Genomic DNA, 17,187 nt, shown 5'->3' on the forward strand with positions numbered 1-17,187 from the left:
CTCACAATGATAAACCTTATAAAGAAAGAAATGTGGGCTCCAAGTCTGCTAAACACTCCGGATTCAGCAGACGACTTGTGTTGAGCTTCCATGAAAGGCCTTTTATACTTTACTAGCTCCCATGGCTCCAGAATCCTGCTCACTCCCTTCTTTCCCCTATCCGATTTCATCTATACCAAAATATTGTGAATTCTGCACACCTTTAAATACTGAAAATTGAATTTAGGTTTTGCAACTAAAGGGAAAGCTATGAAAACCTCCTATGATTTGTTCAGTGTACGAAAACGTGGTTGTTTTGCCCCAGATTAGGATTTCTTCTAGTGGTATAAAATGCTGCCTTTCCTCTTTTAAAAGCACACATTGATCCTTGCTTGTATATGCTCCTGAGCCCTGCTAAGTGACTCCCAGGACAGCTCTCTGTGATCCGTTTTGTGACTTGTGTCGGCGTGTGTAACCCTGGTGGGCATGAGCTGGTCAAGAGCCCAAGGATTGCTTGCTCTGTAGTATTCTGTAGCTTCTTGGCTAATGTGCTTTCCCCCTTCTTCACACTTTTGTTAGGTGCTCCTACACTTTCCCGCCTTTTAGAAGCTGGTCCAGCGCAATTCACCACATCGCTTGCTTCCTTTTCTGCTGTTGCCAGTGAACCTCCAGGCAAACTCCTGCCTCCCCCTGTAGAGTCCGTGTCTCAGGCAACTCTAGTCATGGTGCCCACGCTACAAGCACCAGCTGCTGTGCCACCCGCCGCAACTCCCGAAAGTGTAGCGACAGGTGCGTCCTTGCACTCGTATGCCCGTCCATACCTTGCGGAAGGCTTTCCCTCTTAGGTTCGGTAGAAGGTCTATGTGGATGTGGGCTGTGGGTGTCTCTAAAATCTGTAGCCAGGTGGTTGATTTTGGGATTCATTGTGCCAGAGGCCCGAGGTTGTTGAGAAGAGTCCCCCTTGTGTTTCAGGCAGGGTGCAGGAACTGATAAAGGAAAGATGATCGGGGGTGAAGTTAGCGAGCGAGCGGGATAGAGCTAGACTCCCATGCTAAGTGATGGTTCCTGCTCTGACTCTTTATCATTTGGGAGGGTGGGGAAAATAGGGGCCATCAGCCTGCATGTGCCTTTATTTGGGGCTGTAGAATGTGTTTTGGTTTTCTTGATCTGACCCATGCTGCTGGTTGCTGCAGCTGCCAGGCTTTCACTTGACTTGTCACTCTTGTCCAGTGAGTCAGCCCAACACCTGTGTTTCCATGGAGGCAGTGCCTGATCCTCACACTGTGACAGTGTCAATGGACAGCAGTGAGATTTCCATGATCATTGATTCCATCAAGAAAGATTGCCTGGGCTCTGGGGCATCTGGTGCTGTAGGGACTTCCAAAGACCACAGCATTGATGGGAAGGAAGACCTAGATCTGGCTGAGAAGATGGACATTGCAGTTTCCTACACGGGGGAAGAACTGGACTTCGAGACTGTTGGGGACATCATAGCTATCATTGAAGACAAGGTAAAATTATCTAGAGGCTTGGTCATGCCTCTCACATGAAATCATATCACATGAAATCATAGTTAAAATAAACTTCATTTGTTTTAAACAAGGGTTAAACCTTGCTGGGTTCAGGTGACACTACAAGGTATACCCTGGCTCAGCACAACTGGAGAGTCATGAGGCATCCACAATTTTAGCAGCATGTAGTAGCATGCTGCTCATTCATATTGTTTAAATTACTGTTTTAATGCGACATGTGAACTAGACCTCTACTCTCCCCTTGTGTTTGGCACCCTAGCCTGTTGAATAGATGGGATAGTGCAAGGACTTTCTTTACATCTCCATTGTTCTTATGGCCTCTGATTGTTGCCTGTATCGCTGTTGGTAAAGGTGGACGACCATTCTGAAGTCCTGGATGTAGCAGCAGTAGAGGCTTTCTGTGATGAGATTGAGGATCCTCAGTCACTGACCGACCCCTGGGAGCACCCACTCCAACGAGAGCACCCAATCCAGCAGGAGCACGAGAAGCAGAGTCAGATCCCCCCAATGGCTGTGACTGTAAAGCAGGAGAGACCAGACTGTGAGGAATCAGAGACTAAGGGGATCAGAGATCTGATGAGCATTGGGGATCTGGGAACAGAAATAAAGACGGAACCTTCTGAGCAGGGACAGATTCATCTGAGCCCTGAGGAAGCTTCTGCACTAGCAACCAGAACAAGTGAAGCCCCTGAAGATGAAGAGACACGGGTTGCTGGTCTGGAGTGCTCTGAAATGGAGATGGAATCCTCAAAGGTTGAAATGGATCATGGCACAGTGAAGACAGAGGTAAATCGATGAAGAGGCTTCTTGGATATAACATGAATGGGGAATCGGTTGATAGATGAGGTATGGGAGGAGAGAGGGAGCCCCTAGCTTGAAGCTGTTTTTCAGACTTATGCTTAGTGCACAGTAACAAGCAAATTTGTTTGTTAGCCAAACTGACTTGACAAACGAACTGTATTCTCTGAAATCTGTGCTTGGGCATTCTTAGATTTACCCCAAATAAAAATCTGGCATGTATAGATTATGCAAATTGCTGAAATTGGGGCAGGGGTTATGGGTATTCTTGTTTTGCTAGCCAGAAGGGAGTGGCAGTGAGTACTGAATCCCCGTCCCCAGTCCCTCGGGAATGTTCTTCAACTATCCCTGTCACTTGGAAGACATTACCCAGCAAGTATATTGTGCAGTCACCCTTTCTTTATCATTGAAATCTGGATTCACAGTCAGCTGAACACTTCATTCTCCCATTTCTTTGTACTTGTGGGGCTATAGTATACACACAGTTTTGGCCATATGTTAGATCCTTGGGGAGCCACTTGCTCAGGTCTGCAGAGCTTTGCTGTGGATGCAGCTGTTTTGTTGTTCAATTGCTGTCTGCCTTTAGAGTCCTGATGGTATAAAATAGGACTTAATGCTGAGTTGTGTAGGAAGCTGGTCCTGTTGCTCATGTTAGGCCATTCTTTTCTTTCTAGCTTCCCCCTGATGATGATACTTCCTCCCCACATGCTCCAAGTGCAAGTGAAGATTCCTCACAAGCAGATCTTCACCACAAATATGAGCTTTCAGGTAACCTGACTGGCTTGCTGGGGAAGGGGGAACTGGTTGTGACACTGCTAGGGAGGGAGGCTTGTATCTGACTGCCTGAAATTATTGGAGTTAAAAAAATTTCCCCTTTTCCCCCCTTCCAGAATCAATGAAGGAAGAAGCCCAAGCTCTCTTTGAGAACCAACTGAAGGTATTTTATTTACCCTCGGATTTCTTGACTTACATGCAGAATGAAAGTAGTAGTCAGCTATTTGCATCTGAGGCCATAGGTGGAGAATGCCAGAATTAATTTAGAGTGTGATCCCAATATATACCAGGTTCTCAAAAATTACAGATGAAAAGGAAAAGTTGAGTTAATCTTTCTGCAGGCAGAGATCCGGGCCTCCCTTGTAGCTATGCTATTGTGTGTTAATATTTATTCCTATCCTGTTTTTTCTGGCCAAAGACCCTCAAAAGAATGAACAAAGTATTGTGTAACAAAATGCAATATAATTAATATCTGGCAGCAGGCTGCACTGGGTGGGGGGAAGTAGTGGTGCAGGGATTCAAGTAGTGGTGCAGGGATTCATACCAGCTCTGCTGAGAAGCTAGGCTGCTTCCTTCAGCTCACTTAGCAGCAGCCATTAACATCCAACAGTGGGGGAGGAGAAGTGCAGGGCCATATCATCTGAGCAGCTGAGAGACCAGCAATTCTGGCACCTGTTTGTGAAGATTTCCACTCCAGCTGCCCACTGGAAGAATTTGAAATGAAGAATTTATACTTGAGTTTGTTTTTTCTTCCTCCCACCCAGTCTGTTTCCCTTTTGTGTTGTGTACCTCTAAATTGTAAGCCTGTGGGCAGGGTCTCTTTGGGGAGGTTGGGGTAGGGAGAGTTCTGTTGCAAAAGTGGAAATAATTGTGCTAATAGGATGAGGTACCATCCTTCGTCTTAAGCATGTCAAAACCTGGCAACAATACCATCCATAGATTTTAAAATGCTGGCATAAAATTACAGAAATCAAGGGGAAGGTAGCAGAAGCTGAAAACCTCAATTGTTGAAAAAGTCTTGATGGAGAAGAGTGGGCTTTGCCATCCTTCAAAAGTAGGAGAGGGAGGAAAAAACACCTGCCTTTTGATAGAGGTGCCACTTCTGTGAAGGCCCTGTGACTTGGGGTGGGGGAAGTGGGACAGGGTCCCTTCTGTAAATCTTAGCAAGCAGATAGACTCGTGTGGGGAAGTTAGTTGAAAGGCATTCTCCCTAATCATGCTTCCCTAGTATGCTAGGAGCAGATGTTTGTTCATATAGCTTTTCCTTTTCCTCTGCTGTCTTCTTTGGCAGCTGGTGCAGATGCTGTTATTGGCAGCTGCACCTTAGTTGTGCTACTTGATTTGCTGGAATCTTAATCTTGTATCTAAGGGTGAAGAGGATGAGGAGGATGGTGCCAGTGAGGCTGCCAGTCTGGAAGAGCCCAAAGAGGAAGATCAGGGTGAGGGATACCTCTCTGAAATGGACAATGAGCCCCCTGTGAGTGAGAGTGATGATGGCTTCAGTATCCATAATGCGCCTTTGCAGTCTCACACTTTGGCTGATTCCATTCCCAGCAGCCCCGCCTCCTCACAGTTGTGAGTATTGGTGAACCTACAACTACTCACTAGATAGCCCAGAACATGCAACTAGCCTGCTGAAAGTTGAGACTAACCTTGTCCCTTTGTACAGTGGTATGTAGTGTGAATTAGCTGAGACCCATGCAATGTAATAGTCACCTTCTTCTTCTTCTTCTTGTACTACTTCTTGGCTGTATGGAGAAGCCTCAAGGTTAGACTTTTGCTTGCTAGGAGACCAGGAAACATTTCTTTTTTTCTTTTTTGTTAACTTAGATAAATTTGAAGTAGGAGGGGATGGATGTTGGAGATCGTGGTTAGTTGCTAGGCCATAATCTGTATGCTTTGCTTTAGGAGCCTTTGGGTGTCCTTTTCTAATAGATGCCTTTTCCTCTTCAGCTCTGTTTGCAGTGAGGATCAGGAGGCTATTCAGGCCCAGAAGATCTGGAAAAAGGCTATTATGTTAGTTTGGAGAGCAGCAGCCAATCACAGGTAAATCAACTTGAATCCAGTGTCCAAGTATGTAGAACAGGAATGGGGAACCTTTTTGGCTCCATGGGCCAGATCTTTTATCAGGATCTGCCTTATGGGGCAAATTTGACAGGTTGGCAGGGCCATCCACCTGTCAAAATCCCTTGTGCTTTGCGAGTCTCCCTGCGCTCCCCCTTTTTCAGCTACTGATTGCAGAGGCTTAAAATGGGAGCAGGAGGAGACTCAGAAACCCTTTTCCAAGTCTCTCTGCAGTTCCCATTCAAGCCTCCAAGATCGGGGACTTAAAAAGGGTGGAGATAGACTTGCAGAAGGCCTTAAAACAGCGCCCACGTTCCTGTTTGAGTCTCTGGAGCCACAAATGGGAGTGCAGGAGCTACACTAAAGTCTTTGAAGTAACTTGGGATTAAACTGCTGCCTTGACTGCATGGACTAGTTCCCTGCTGGGAATGCGTAGCCAATGCAGGATTAGACCCTGTCCTCCCACTCATCAACTGATGTCACCAGTTATGTCAGCTGATGGGTGTGTGGGTGGCCATGGTTTGGGAGAAATGACCTGGCAGTTCCCTACCCCCGATGTAGGAAGAGGAGAGACTGCTGTGTCTGTGTCTGTTGTACTAACATTCATTCTAGAAGAGGCATTTCCTTGTGTGAGAGAGAAAGGGGAATGCCTCTTCTTAATAGGGTGTTTGCCATCTGCAGTCCTTAGAAGTACTTGCACTTAATTTTTAAAAAATCTGCCTGATTAATTGGGCATCTTTTTAGTTGATTAATTGCTTAGATTAATATATTTTAAAACTTTTAATCAATTAAATGTTGCAACTCTAGGCATTTCCATGTGAGCCTTTAGTACAAAACCTGGCAAACGCCATGAAATTTTGAAAAACTAAGCTGTCAAATTGAAACATAAACCCTCAGAACATGCCAGGTACTGATGGCTATGGGAGCAAACTGAGAAGGTATTGAGTGATCTTACCACATGGGCATCTGCAGCAGAATTCTGGTAGCCTATCTTCTATGTTCAGCGGGTGTCATATCTTTGTGTGGTGCAATTCACAGTTCATCCATCTGCCTGCATATCTGCTACTGCTCTATGTGCATATTTCTCAAGTCCCAACTACACTTTGCCAGTTTGATGGAACTGGTACAAAAATATGCATATATAACACTGGTATGTAGTTTCCTCTTTGTGTATCTCCAGTCATAGAAGGTGGATTTTCAGGTGTAGAATTCTCTTGGCTATAGCATATTGAGCAAATGAGTGGAGAGAATGTTGAGAAACAGTTCTGTGCTTCTGTATGTGGAAGTTGTGTTACTTCCACTGACCTTGTATGTACTCAAACTTTCAGTAGCTAGTCCTGTGTTACTCTCTTACACATTTTTTGTTGCACAGGTATGCCAATGTCTTCTTGCAGCCCGTGACCGATGATATAGCTCCAGGTTACCACAGTATTGTACAGAGGTGAGTCACCAGTTTTTGAATTACCGTATTTTTCTCTCTATAACACGCAGATTTTTTCTCCTAAAAAGGAAGGGGAAATGTCTGTGCGTGTTATTGAGCGAATGTGTGGTCCCTGGAGCTGACTAGGGCAAGCGCAGGAACAAAAATCAGTCAAAAATCAAATCGCATGTCGGAGAAGGGAAACCTGAAAAGAGGAAGTTGCTGCTTTCCTGCATTCTGCCTCAGGGTCTTACTGCCCACCCGCTTGTGTTTCGTTGCTGTGTTTGCTCAAACTGAACAAAGAGCAGGCAAATCCCCTCCCCTCCAGGCAAGCAGAGGGGAAAGCAGAGCGTCCTTCCTTCCAATTCCTCTCCCTGCTCCTCGCAGGCTGCCAGAAAACATGCAGGTGGGAGAGAGGGAGAGAGAGAGGGAGAGAGAGGGCTGGCTTGGGTGGGGTGGGGTGGGGGGACTTTTGCCTTTCTTTCCTCCCTCCCGTTAAATCCCTCTCCTGCATTCTTATGCTCCTTGTCCCTTCTGTGTTTTTCCTTCCCTCCCCATTTAAAATGCAGTTACAAAGCATGGATCCACATGGATCCTCAGGATCTCTGCATTGGGTCACCCCAAATTCACCTTCAGATCACATAGCATGTCCATGGCTACAGCCTGCCCCCCAAAAATCACGCACCCACTGTTGCTTGGGGCTGCAATGGTGCAAAAACGTGGTTACAAAGCATGAATCCACAGGGATTCTCAGGATTTTTGCATTGGGTCACCCCAGATTCACCATCAGATCACATGTCTGTGGCCACAGCATGAAGCACAAAAATGATACATCCACTGTTTCATTCAGAATCCCCCCCCCCCCTTGTTTCCCTCCTCTAAAAACGATGTGCGTGTTATGGTCAGGTGCGTGTTATAGAGCGAAAAATACGGTAGTGTTGATGCCATCTGTCACAGATCTGTCCTGGACATTAGTCAGCCTGCAGATTTCAGACACTGCCAGCATTTACCTGGGACAGTCTCTTCAATCTAGCATTAATAAAGTTGATCAGGTACAATGATCAGATTCTTGGCAGAAGTGGGGCGAACAGCTAGTTTAGTTCTTTTTAAATATATTTTAAGATTGTATTAATAAATTTAATTTCTTCGGTAACGTTTGTCTGGTGTTTTATTGACAGGCCAATGGATTTATCAACCATTAAGAAGAATATTGAGAATGGGCTAATCCGGACCACAGCAGAGTTCCAACGTGATATCATGCTGATGTTCCAAAATGCTGTCATGTACAACAGCTCTGACCATGATGTATACCACATGGCTGTGGAAATGCAGCGAGATGTCTTGGAGCAGATTCAGGTAAAGCCACAGTCGGAAGTTTTCAGTGGGGCACTGTTCCTATCCTGATGTATGGGAAGCACTGAGTACCCTAGGGAAGATCTTTATTGTCTCATTAGCTTTTAAGATCCTCTTGGAGGTTAAACCTGGTGTCTGACCATCCCTGCATGATTTACCATTCCTACGATCAATCAAAAGGAATGCAGGCTTAGAAACAAACCAGTAAACTGAAGTTACCTCCATTGTTTCTGTAGCAAGCCACTAAACTTGCATTCATGTTGAGAACCTTAATAGCTATTATGTGGTTTCTTGCAGCAATTTCTAGCCACACAGTTGATCATGCAGACGTCTGAGTCTGGGATCAGTGCAAAAAGTCTGCGTGGACGAGATTCCACTCGGAAACAAGATGCTTCAGAGAAGGTGGGGGCTAACAAGAACCTTTGATTTGTTTGGGGGAAGTTGTTTCAGCCATTTGATAGATGCATCCATTTGAGGGGAGCAGAGAAGCTTTGGAATCCTTCATTTAGAAGTCTCTTTCGGAATAGAAGTGGGCTTACCCTTTTGGTTTAATTAGTAACAAAGATGGCTGTGGCAGTCCCTCTCCCTTGCCCCCATAGCCTGCATTTTTCAATATCTAGTACACTGAAAAATTAATTTTTCCTTGAAGTTGAGGATTGCTACCAGATGAGGAGGGCTGGCATTTCAGTGTGTGAAGAGCAGCTCTATTCTGTTATCTGAGTGGTGGGTTAGAGACAGAGAAGTCACTTTTCCAAAACTTGAAGTCAGGAGCCCAATCGAGACATGCTTTTTTGGTTTAGACCAGGGGTTCTCAAACTTTCTACCCCCAGCACCAATTTGAGATGATTGAACGTTATTGAGGTGAACCAGTCAGAAGGTAGTGGCAGAGGGAGGAAGAGCTTGCCATAATTGGCTAGCAAATTGCTGTCCTTGTTCCATAGCTCACCTTTCCTCAAGCTAAGTACAAACATTAGTCTGCAAGTATTGTGGCTGTTTTCCCATGTTAAGCCAGATTCACTGATTCAGATATTCTAAGTGGAGAAGTCTTTTTCTTTTATATTTTTCCCTTTCCCCCTGCACATGCATTTTAAAGCAGTATTACCCATCTCTTCTTATTCTCCTTTCACACTCAACTTGTACTTATTTCCCCACCCACCAACCAACCAACCAACCAACCAACCAACTCAAACTGCCTGTTTCATTCCTCTTCTCTGGTCCTTTTACATTCACTTTTTCCTATAATAGCTTTCCTTTCTTAGACCCTTCTTTTTTGTTCCCAGTTTGTTTATTTTCTTATTAGTATCAATAATAATAACAACAACAAATATTAATATTTTATCTTACTTTCTAACTTTCTTCAACACCTCTTCTGTCCCTTTTCCCTGAGAGGAGGGAGACCTTCTTTACCTCCTCCCCACCTGAACTTTCCTGTGTTCTGATTAGAATTTGCTGGTGCTGTCTTTGGTCCAGCCAAAAGGCTATAGTCCAGTTAGGAGGCAGGGAGGCAAGTGAGGAAGCACAGGGGGAGGCTGTGGCACTGAGGATGCTGGAAAGTGGCCCAAGGCCCTCTGGTGGGTCCCAGACCATGGTTTGAGAAACAGTGGTTTAGACTGCCACGTTGTCTTGTCTTCTTGTCTTCCTGTGTGTAGATGTGTATATTTCCATCAAATTCATTTGCTACTTCTGTTTGTCTTTTAACAGGACAGTGTCCCCATGGGCTCCCCTGCCTTCCTCCTTTCTCTCTTTGTAAGTACTTAATGATTACGCTTTCAGCAGCACAATAACAATATGGGGACATTGTCTGCATGATGAGGGGCTTTCTAAAATTACAATCAGACTATGGTATGTCTGGGATGCTGAAACATAAGAAATGTCTCTACCCCCTTTTGCTTCAGTGTATTGTTTCGTGATTGGATGTCTGGGGGAAAGTGGGGGACTTTTTGTTATTTCTGGCTGCAGGCTGCTCACTTCCTTTCATTTCTTCAGTCTGTCTCCTTCCATTCTGGCTTTGGGTAGATCACAAGACTCTACATTTAAAAAGGCAACTCTTGCTTAGAGAGTAAAGTTACGCACTAAAGTCCACATTGTAGAGTAATATCCTTGGCTTGCGGCTCTTCCCTTGTTTTCTCTGCATCCCTATGTTGGATTTAATTATTCACATCTAAAGCTTGGTTCCTGCCTTCATAGCTCACAGGACTCTCAGAGCAGCTTTCTGTAAGACATAACGCAACAATAAAATTGTGAAATTATTCAGAGAATTGCAGAGGAAAAGATCCCCAGGAGGGGTTGTCTCAATAACATCTTCCCCTGCTGTAAAGAGAAATCTAGTTACATATGAGCTGCTGTTTCATACATACTTCTTGCAACAGTTTGTGTTGAAGCCTCCTCCAAACTATGGGATAGTTCTAGACAGTGTACATTGCAAGAAGACTAAAATACAGTGTTTTGTTTCCATGGATGCAGCCATGGTCCTATAGTAAGAAAGCTGCTGTTCTGCCCAAAGATGTGTTTTGGCAGGTTCATCCTCCACCCAAGGGAATGCGGGTAGGGATTGTTTTCTAATGCCTATTTATTAAAGACAGAGAAGCATGAGGAAAGGCAGCCAGATGGAGTGGGCAGCAGATGGAAGTGATCTCTCTAGCTTCCGTACATTCACAGAGAGCCGCTGTGAGGACATGCTAGGGAGATAGTGGCAGGGTCACCCACCTGGAAGAGAACTTCTGTAAAGAGCAGCAGTTGATCAGGTATGTTAGCCGGCATCCTTTCTGCCCACTGAAAGAAATGACTTGCAACTTTTCACATGGGGCAAACACATCATCACCTATGCCAATGCCAAAAGTCCATTTCCCCCTTTCCCCTTTTGAGTTCACATGTAAACTCTGTAGCTGGTTTCATAAGGTAGTCCTCTGTGTTTTAGGAAGGCAAGTGGCACTGCCTGTCTGTGCAGTCAGTCTTTCCTGGCAACACAGATGGCACCCAGCAGTCTTTCCTTTTGTCACAGTCTTGCTAATAACAGTGCCTTCCCTTCTCTTTGCATTTTGATTAGGATGGGGGAACCAGAGGGCGGCGCTGTGCCATTGAAGCAGATATGAAGATGAAGAAATGATGCTGAAGATAGGAAACAGCCCAGTCTTTGGTGTCTGGACCCAGGAAGCAAAATGAGAACCTTCCTGATCCTGAGGATAAAATGGCTATGGACAGGGAAGGGCTGACCTATCAATAATAAAGAATATCTATCATCCTGGAATGTGTAACCAGGGTAATCCCAGAAACAAGAGAGCAGCCCCACTGCCTGTTGTAGGGCAGCAGTATTGGGGTCCTATTAGTGTCCTCATATTAGCTAGCAACTGGTGGCTAGTACGTACTGTAATGTGAAGTGTACAGATTTTTTGTATTTGTGGAGTGTAAATGTGTATAATAAACTGTAGTAGAGAATCCTGTAGAGCAAGGTGTGCTGGCTGCATTGATTTATTTACATTACCACCCTCTCTAAGAAAAACTTGTTTGTAAAGACCTACACATACTGTGAATCAATGTTTTGACTACATAGTCCAGAATGACAAATCCATCAGCTAGATCAGACCTGCCAAGCAATTTCAAACAGGTCTGCTAGCTCCCATCTTCTTCCCCATCATAAAGAGAAGTCTCTCCTCCCAGCCCAGGTGCTGAAAAAATAGTTGCCTCTGCTCTTCAGAGATCAATTGCTGAAGAGCAAAAGGAAACAATTGGATTTTTCTTTCTGGAGGAGTTTGAGCTAGTCTATCAAACCCAGTTCTGTGATAGATGAGTTTCTACCTGTCTCTGGGTACAGGATAGTCACATCAATGTTGGCCATGGCCCTCTGCTGGCATGTGGTAGTCCATTACTGTCTCTTCATTGGCAGAGGTGTGCTATGTGTGCCCAGACACACCGTAATGTTTCAAAACATGAGGTCATAGCAAGGAGGAGAGAGCACGGAGCAGCAGCCTGGCTGCCTCAGGTGACACAACCCACAGGGAAGCGGCTATGGGGGGAGAGACTAAGGCAGAAGTGGGGAGGAGGGAAGCAGACAGAGAGACAGAATAAAAAGCCTAGAAAGGACCTGCAGTTTCCTCCTTCCTTACTGTTGCTGCTGGAGCTAAGTATCCCACCATTGCTTACAGATGCAGGCAGAAGCTGCAGCCTTTTTCTTTTGCCTGTGTCTGTTTCATGGCTCTGTCTCCCTCCAGGCACCACTTGCCACCTTCCTAGGACAGGAAGATGATGAAACTATAATCTGTTTTGGTCAATTTGGTTTAACTCATCTGTTTAAAGGTCGTGACATTTTGTTATCACGGCAGCAAAAAATTGGTATTTTTTGTTTAGTTGTTAATTTAAAAAGTTACATTTTAGTTGCTTCAGTTTATCAAACAATGTCCTTTATGATTATGTATTCAATAAATATTCATCCTTAGAAAAAATGCAAAAACCCTACATACACACCCTCATTAAATGTGCTGCGCACAGCTATGCTCATTGGTAGTGACTTTGCAAGGCAGGGATGGGGAGCCTGTGGCTTTCCAGATGATGTTGAACTTCAACTCCTGTCAGCTCTGATTATTGGTCATACTGACTGCACTTGATAGAAGTTGGAGTCTAACAACAGGATCTCCATGCCTGATCCAATATCATGGATAGGTTTCCCTTCCCAGCCCTGCTACTTAAGAACTCTTTCTCCCTTGCCCACTTTTCAAACTGGAGACGCCAAAGACTTGAAACTATGATTGTTTAGGTCTTATTGGGGCAGCCAGCTGGTGTGCAGAGGTCTTCATTGTGGTTCATACCTTCTGGGAGTGACATGTCATTGTTTGGCTGCAGCCAGAGACAAACGTGCTCAGAGAAATGGATGTGATTTTTCACCTTTGTACAGTAGGCTACATTACAACTGTGTGGATGTTTCTATACACCTACAGTACACCTGTCCTCCATACAAGCAAGCAAGACACATTTTAACCCAGCAAAAGCAGTCAAGGAGGGCACAGGAAAATAATATAATAATATTTTACTTATATTAAGACAGTCTGGGCGGCTTCCAACACATAATAAACGTTAATAATAACAATCTGATCCAATATAAAAAAATCACAACTTTAAAATAGACAACTTATATCAAACAAAGCAACAATCAACAATCAGGATCTAATAATACACAGTAAAATTAAACAACGGCAAATAATTAAACAGTTCACACATACCACAATAAAGAATTTACCAATCTATAATCCATAAAAATAACAGCAAATCACAATGCATGAAAACCATAAAACATACAAAACCGTGTAAAAGGATCAAATTGAAAAACACAAATTATAAAACTACACCCACACCCACCCACCCACACATATATCCCTGAAATCATCTCTTCCTAGCTGCTGCTGTTCTCAAAGTCACAGTCTGGGAAAGGCTGGGTGGGGCAGATGGAAACAGCAGTGCCTGAGAAGGAACAGAAAACACATGAGGGATGTGGGCTGAGGAGGGGAAGTGGCTGGGGGAGAGTCCTGAGAGTTGGATAGAGAGCCCTGGGGACCCACCTAGGGCTCCTCAACCTCAGCTTCTCCACCACTTTTTCGACCATGAGATCTCAGCAAACGCTTCAATGTGTTCCTCCAAAATATATGTCTACTAAAATTTATATTGTCACCAATGAGAGTAAAATAAGAAACCGTCATAATGTTTTAAGACATCCTCAGGTTTTGTCAGCAAAAACGACTTACTGATTTTCTCCATCCTGAAGACTCTTTCAGGGATAATCAAAAGAATAACTGGATAATCACCAGTTAAGTGATCCCAGCATAAGCAATACAGTTTCCCCAGGGTGGTGTTAACGGAAGGCTTTCATGACTTTCACCTGCAGCATCTTTATCTCCTCCTTTAAACCTAGATAAAATTTTGAAATCTTGACTTCTAGACACACTGGGTTGTAATAAGCCAATGGCTTCCAACTCTTTTGCAAAATTGTGCTATCAATGGATTATAGTTCTTAGAAAGGATCTGCCTTTTCTATTCGCCTTGCATTGAGAGAAATCCACCTCTCCTCCTTTACCTATTATGCAGGAACATTGGAAGCTGCCTTGTACCATTCTAGACAATTCGCCCACCTAGATCAGTACAGTCTGCGTTGATTGGCAGTGGCTCTTAAGGGTTTCAGGCAAAGGACATTCCTACCCGTACTTGGAGATAGCAGGGTTTGATCCTGGTCCCTTCTGCAGGCAAAGCAGGTGCTCTGCCATTGAGCCACTTCTGGGTTGCCCTGTTCCCAATCCCCCCTGCTAGCAAAGCTGGTTATATAACCCAAGGCTTCAGCAACCCACTCGTGGCTTACCATTTGGATTGCTGTGGGACTTGGCAGATGTGCAGTGCCACATAGACAATTAGAAGCTAGGGGTAATTTTTGGTTAAAGTTCTCTTTCAAGTCACAGCTGAGAGCATTACCACAATAGATTGTGTATTTCAGGGTTTGAACTTGGCTCCTTTACTACCTGCTCGACACCTGATCTGATCTGAAGCTAGCACGTGAGCGAGTGACAAACCCTCTTCCCATCTCATGTACCTCTTGTAGATGGGTCACGTGTGGACCTGGCTGGAGTCCAAAGATGAATTCTTCACGGAGTCTGAGAAGAGCAGCAGCTGCCAGTCTCCCCAGGGCTCCACAGGCTCTAGCTCAGATCTTGACCTGGAACTAGGCTGCTGGAGAAAGGGGGAAGAAACTGCTGAGGAAGAGGTCGAGGAGAGCAGCAGCCAAGAGGAGGAGAGTCAGCTGGGAACGAGTGGTCCTCTGGCATGGGAAGGTGCCAGCAGAGGGGACCAAGAAGAGGCTGGGAGGTACAAGCAGGATGCTATCTTGAGGTTCCTGTCAGAGGTATGGCTGCTGATGGGTGCAGTTGAGGAAAAGGCGGAGGTGGTGGTGGGTGACCTTGTCAATTAGAGGGGACTGCTGAAAAAATAGTGCTCCCAGTCAACGTGGCAGACTGGCCATTTCTGAATGCAGTTGGGTAGAGATAGAGGTTCAGGATAAATGTGTTGACAAGGGTTGGTGTCTGCCCTCTAATTCAAAAGTGGAAGGGTGTCTTTGCCCAGATGCACTTCTATTCACATGCCCATGGAGTGCTATTCTGTGTTTTGGCTGTGTCTCTATCCTATGCCCGTTAGGACAAAAGATGTGTTGAATGGACAGATCTGCATATAGTTCTGTAATGTCACTAATTCTGTAATGGTCTTAAGCTGTTTAGCCTGTCACCCTCTCTTCCAGGTAACACATTTGATGGAGCCCCTTTGCATTGGCAGCACATACCTGGCCCAGGGTCCACAGGCACTTTGCAGTGCTGGGGAGCTGCCTGGAAGGGGATTGCTGGATAATGAAGGAGACATAAAGGTATCTGTGACCCACCAAGAGGAGGAAGTGGCTAAAGGAAGTCAGCTTCAGGTTCTGAAAAAGAGAGCTACTTCTCAGGGAAGGGGAAAGTTGGCATTTCAGGTCTCAGAAGAGTTGCCAGTTATGAACTGGGAAGCAGAAGGAATGGAAGAGCAACAGCATCTGTGTGAGGAGTCAGGAGACTCTCAGATTCAAGATGACAATCCTGATGGGGATTTGGAAAAGAAGATGCTGCATAGCCTTGTGGAAAGTGCAGGAGAAACAGATGAAGATGACTACTCATTAGAGCTTACAAATGATACTTCCTTCAGTTGGAGAACGCTGAAGGATGGGGTGCCACAAAACGTAGAGGTAAGTGGTGAAACTCTCACAAGTTGAGTTTTAGGTCTCTGTTTCTGTGCCTCATCTCCCCATTTTGGGATAGAGGTCATATTCTTTGGAAAGGAGAAGCACAGTGAAGTGAAAGTTGATAAGCACCAAGGGAAAGAAGAAATCTGTGAGCTAGCCATGATTGTTGGTGGGAAGGGGGAAAGTGAGAACAAGTTGCTTGGGAGGGCTTAGCTGCATTTTCAGGTGGGGTGGAGAAAAGATGGATCCACCCAGTTAGAATCCTCATGGGCATCTGACCCTGAGTTTGATATTCCATTTGTTACTTTGCCAATTCAGCTCATGCCTATTTTGTGTTCACCAGGAAGTGGCTGCGGAACGCACTGAAGAACAAGCTGAAGACTGGAAAGATTGTGACTTCCACCTGAGTTACAGCAACGATGACTCCAGTCCCTATGGAACACCCTTGATGAGCTCTCCTACCACAAGTACAGCTTCTTTGCCTTTGTGAGTAATGGTGGCACAAAGCTCAGAAATGGCATCATGCCTACTCTTCAGGCTTAGTACTTTAAGTGTAGCCAGTCATCTCTCCGTGCAATCCTGCACAGGTCTACTCAGAAGTAAACCCCACTGAGTTATGTGGGCCTGGCTCCCAGCTAAGCTTATATATAGGGTTGCAGCCTAAAGCTCCCTCTAGAAGAGGCGCGGGGAACTCTTTGTTAGGAAATAACTGGGGAATACTAGTTAATCCAGATATTCCATGTGTGGGGGAAACTACAAAAGAAAACAAAAAACGGCTGACTGCCTGAATTAAAAAAACATGGGGCTGACTCACTCTGTAGTCAAAAGGGCCCCCAGCAGAGTTTAAAACTAAAATATATGCAGTGTTTGCAAAGCGTGGCAAATATAGGTTGTTAGACCTTTAAATGTCCCAGTATTAAGCACTGGGTACTAATTGTGTTCCCCTGTCTCTACCACTCTCAGAGTTAATAGAGCACAAACTTTCATAAGTTTAAATGCTTTACTTATATTAAGTAAAGGTCACACTCATGCATCAATCAATGCTACAGAAAAAACAACACAGGTAAAAACTTATTGAGTACAAAATACGGAAAGGGTACCTTCAAGCATGGAGTTTGGACAGGGAGCGCCAGCCTCATGTGTCTGGTCAGTTGCATGGTTCAAAAAGAAGAGGGAGAGAGGAGCAGGGAACAAACAATACTTCCCTCCTCCTTGAAGGTGAGGGGGTGTACCTTAGCTGTGCCTTCTCTAGAAATTTACAGTTCTGTGTTCCTTAACCCCTTCATTTACTAACTTTCATTGGTAAGTTGTACAAATTTCTTTTTCCATCGGGGCCTAACAAACCTTAGCTGCATCACCGGTCCAATAACACATTTCATCCCACCAATTTCTTTTTCCTGATGGGAATAAATCTGTTCCGTTTCTTATCTGTATAGGATGCGGCTGAGCCAAGATGACCCTCTCCAGCAGCATTTGCTTTTCAAAAAAACTTTGTTGTCCATCTGGAAGATGGTGGCTGGCCACAGGTG

The 17,187-nt window shown here is 44.8% G+C and overlaps 1 protein-coding gene across 5 annotated transcripts in view; it reads left to right on the forward strand.

Annotated features, from left to right (window-relative positions):
- Positions 1 to 17,187, forward strand: part of BRD8 (bromodomain containing 8) — a 31,454-nt gene that overhangs the window by 9,833 nt on the left and 4,434 nt on the right. For 4 of the 5 annotated variants that reach the window (XM_080996160.1, XM_080996163.1, XM_080996161.1 and 1 more), the window contains 15 exons: positions 559 to 768; positions 1,210 to 1,490; positions 1,863 to 2,297; positions 2,984 to 3,077; positions 3,200 to 3,246; positions 4,453 to 4,658; positions 5,037 to 5,129; positions 6,520 to 6,588; positions 7,746 to 7,923; positions 8,218 to 8,322; positions 9,622 to 9,666; positions 14,498 to 14,797; positions 15,188 to 15,661; positions 16,002 to 16,144; positions 17,095 to 17,184. In XM_080996160.1, coding sequence (XP_080852286.1) covers positions 559 to 768; positions 1,210 to 1,490; positions 1,863 to 2,297; positions 2,984 to 3,077; positions 3,200 to 3,246; positions 4,453 to 4,658; positions 5,037 to 5,129; positions 6,520 to 6,588; positions 7,746 to 7,923; positions 8,218 to 8,322; positions 9,622 to 9,666; positions 14,498 to 14,797; positions 15,188 to 15,661; positions 16,002 to 16,144; positions 17,095 to 17,184 — 2,770 coding nt within the window. The remainder of the gene's footprint in view (positions 1 to 558; positions 769 to 1,209; positions 1,491 to 1,862; positions 2,298 to 2,983; positions 3,078 to 3,199; positions 3,247 to 4,452; positions 4,659 to 5,036; positions 5,130 to 6,519; positions 6,589 to 7,745; positions 7,924 to 8,217; positions 8,323 to 9,621; positions 9,667 to 14,497; positions 14,798 to 15,187; positions 15,662 to 16,001; positions 16,145 to 17,094; positions 17,185 to 17,187) is intronic. The other variant, XM_080996162.1, reaches the window with a different exon arrangement.

The sequence above is a fragment of the Podarcis pityusensis genome (assembly GCF_964106645.2).
Source record: "Podarcis pityusensis genome assembly, chromosome: 2".
Taxonomy (NCBI): domain Eukaryota; kingdom Metazoa; phylum Chordata; class Lepidosauria; order Squamata; family Lacertidae; genus Podarcis; species Podarcis pityusensis.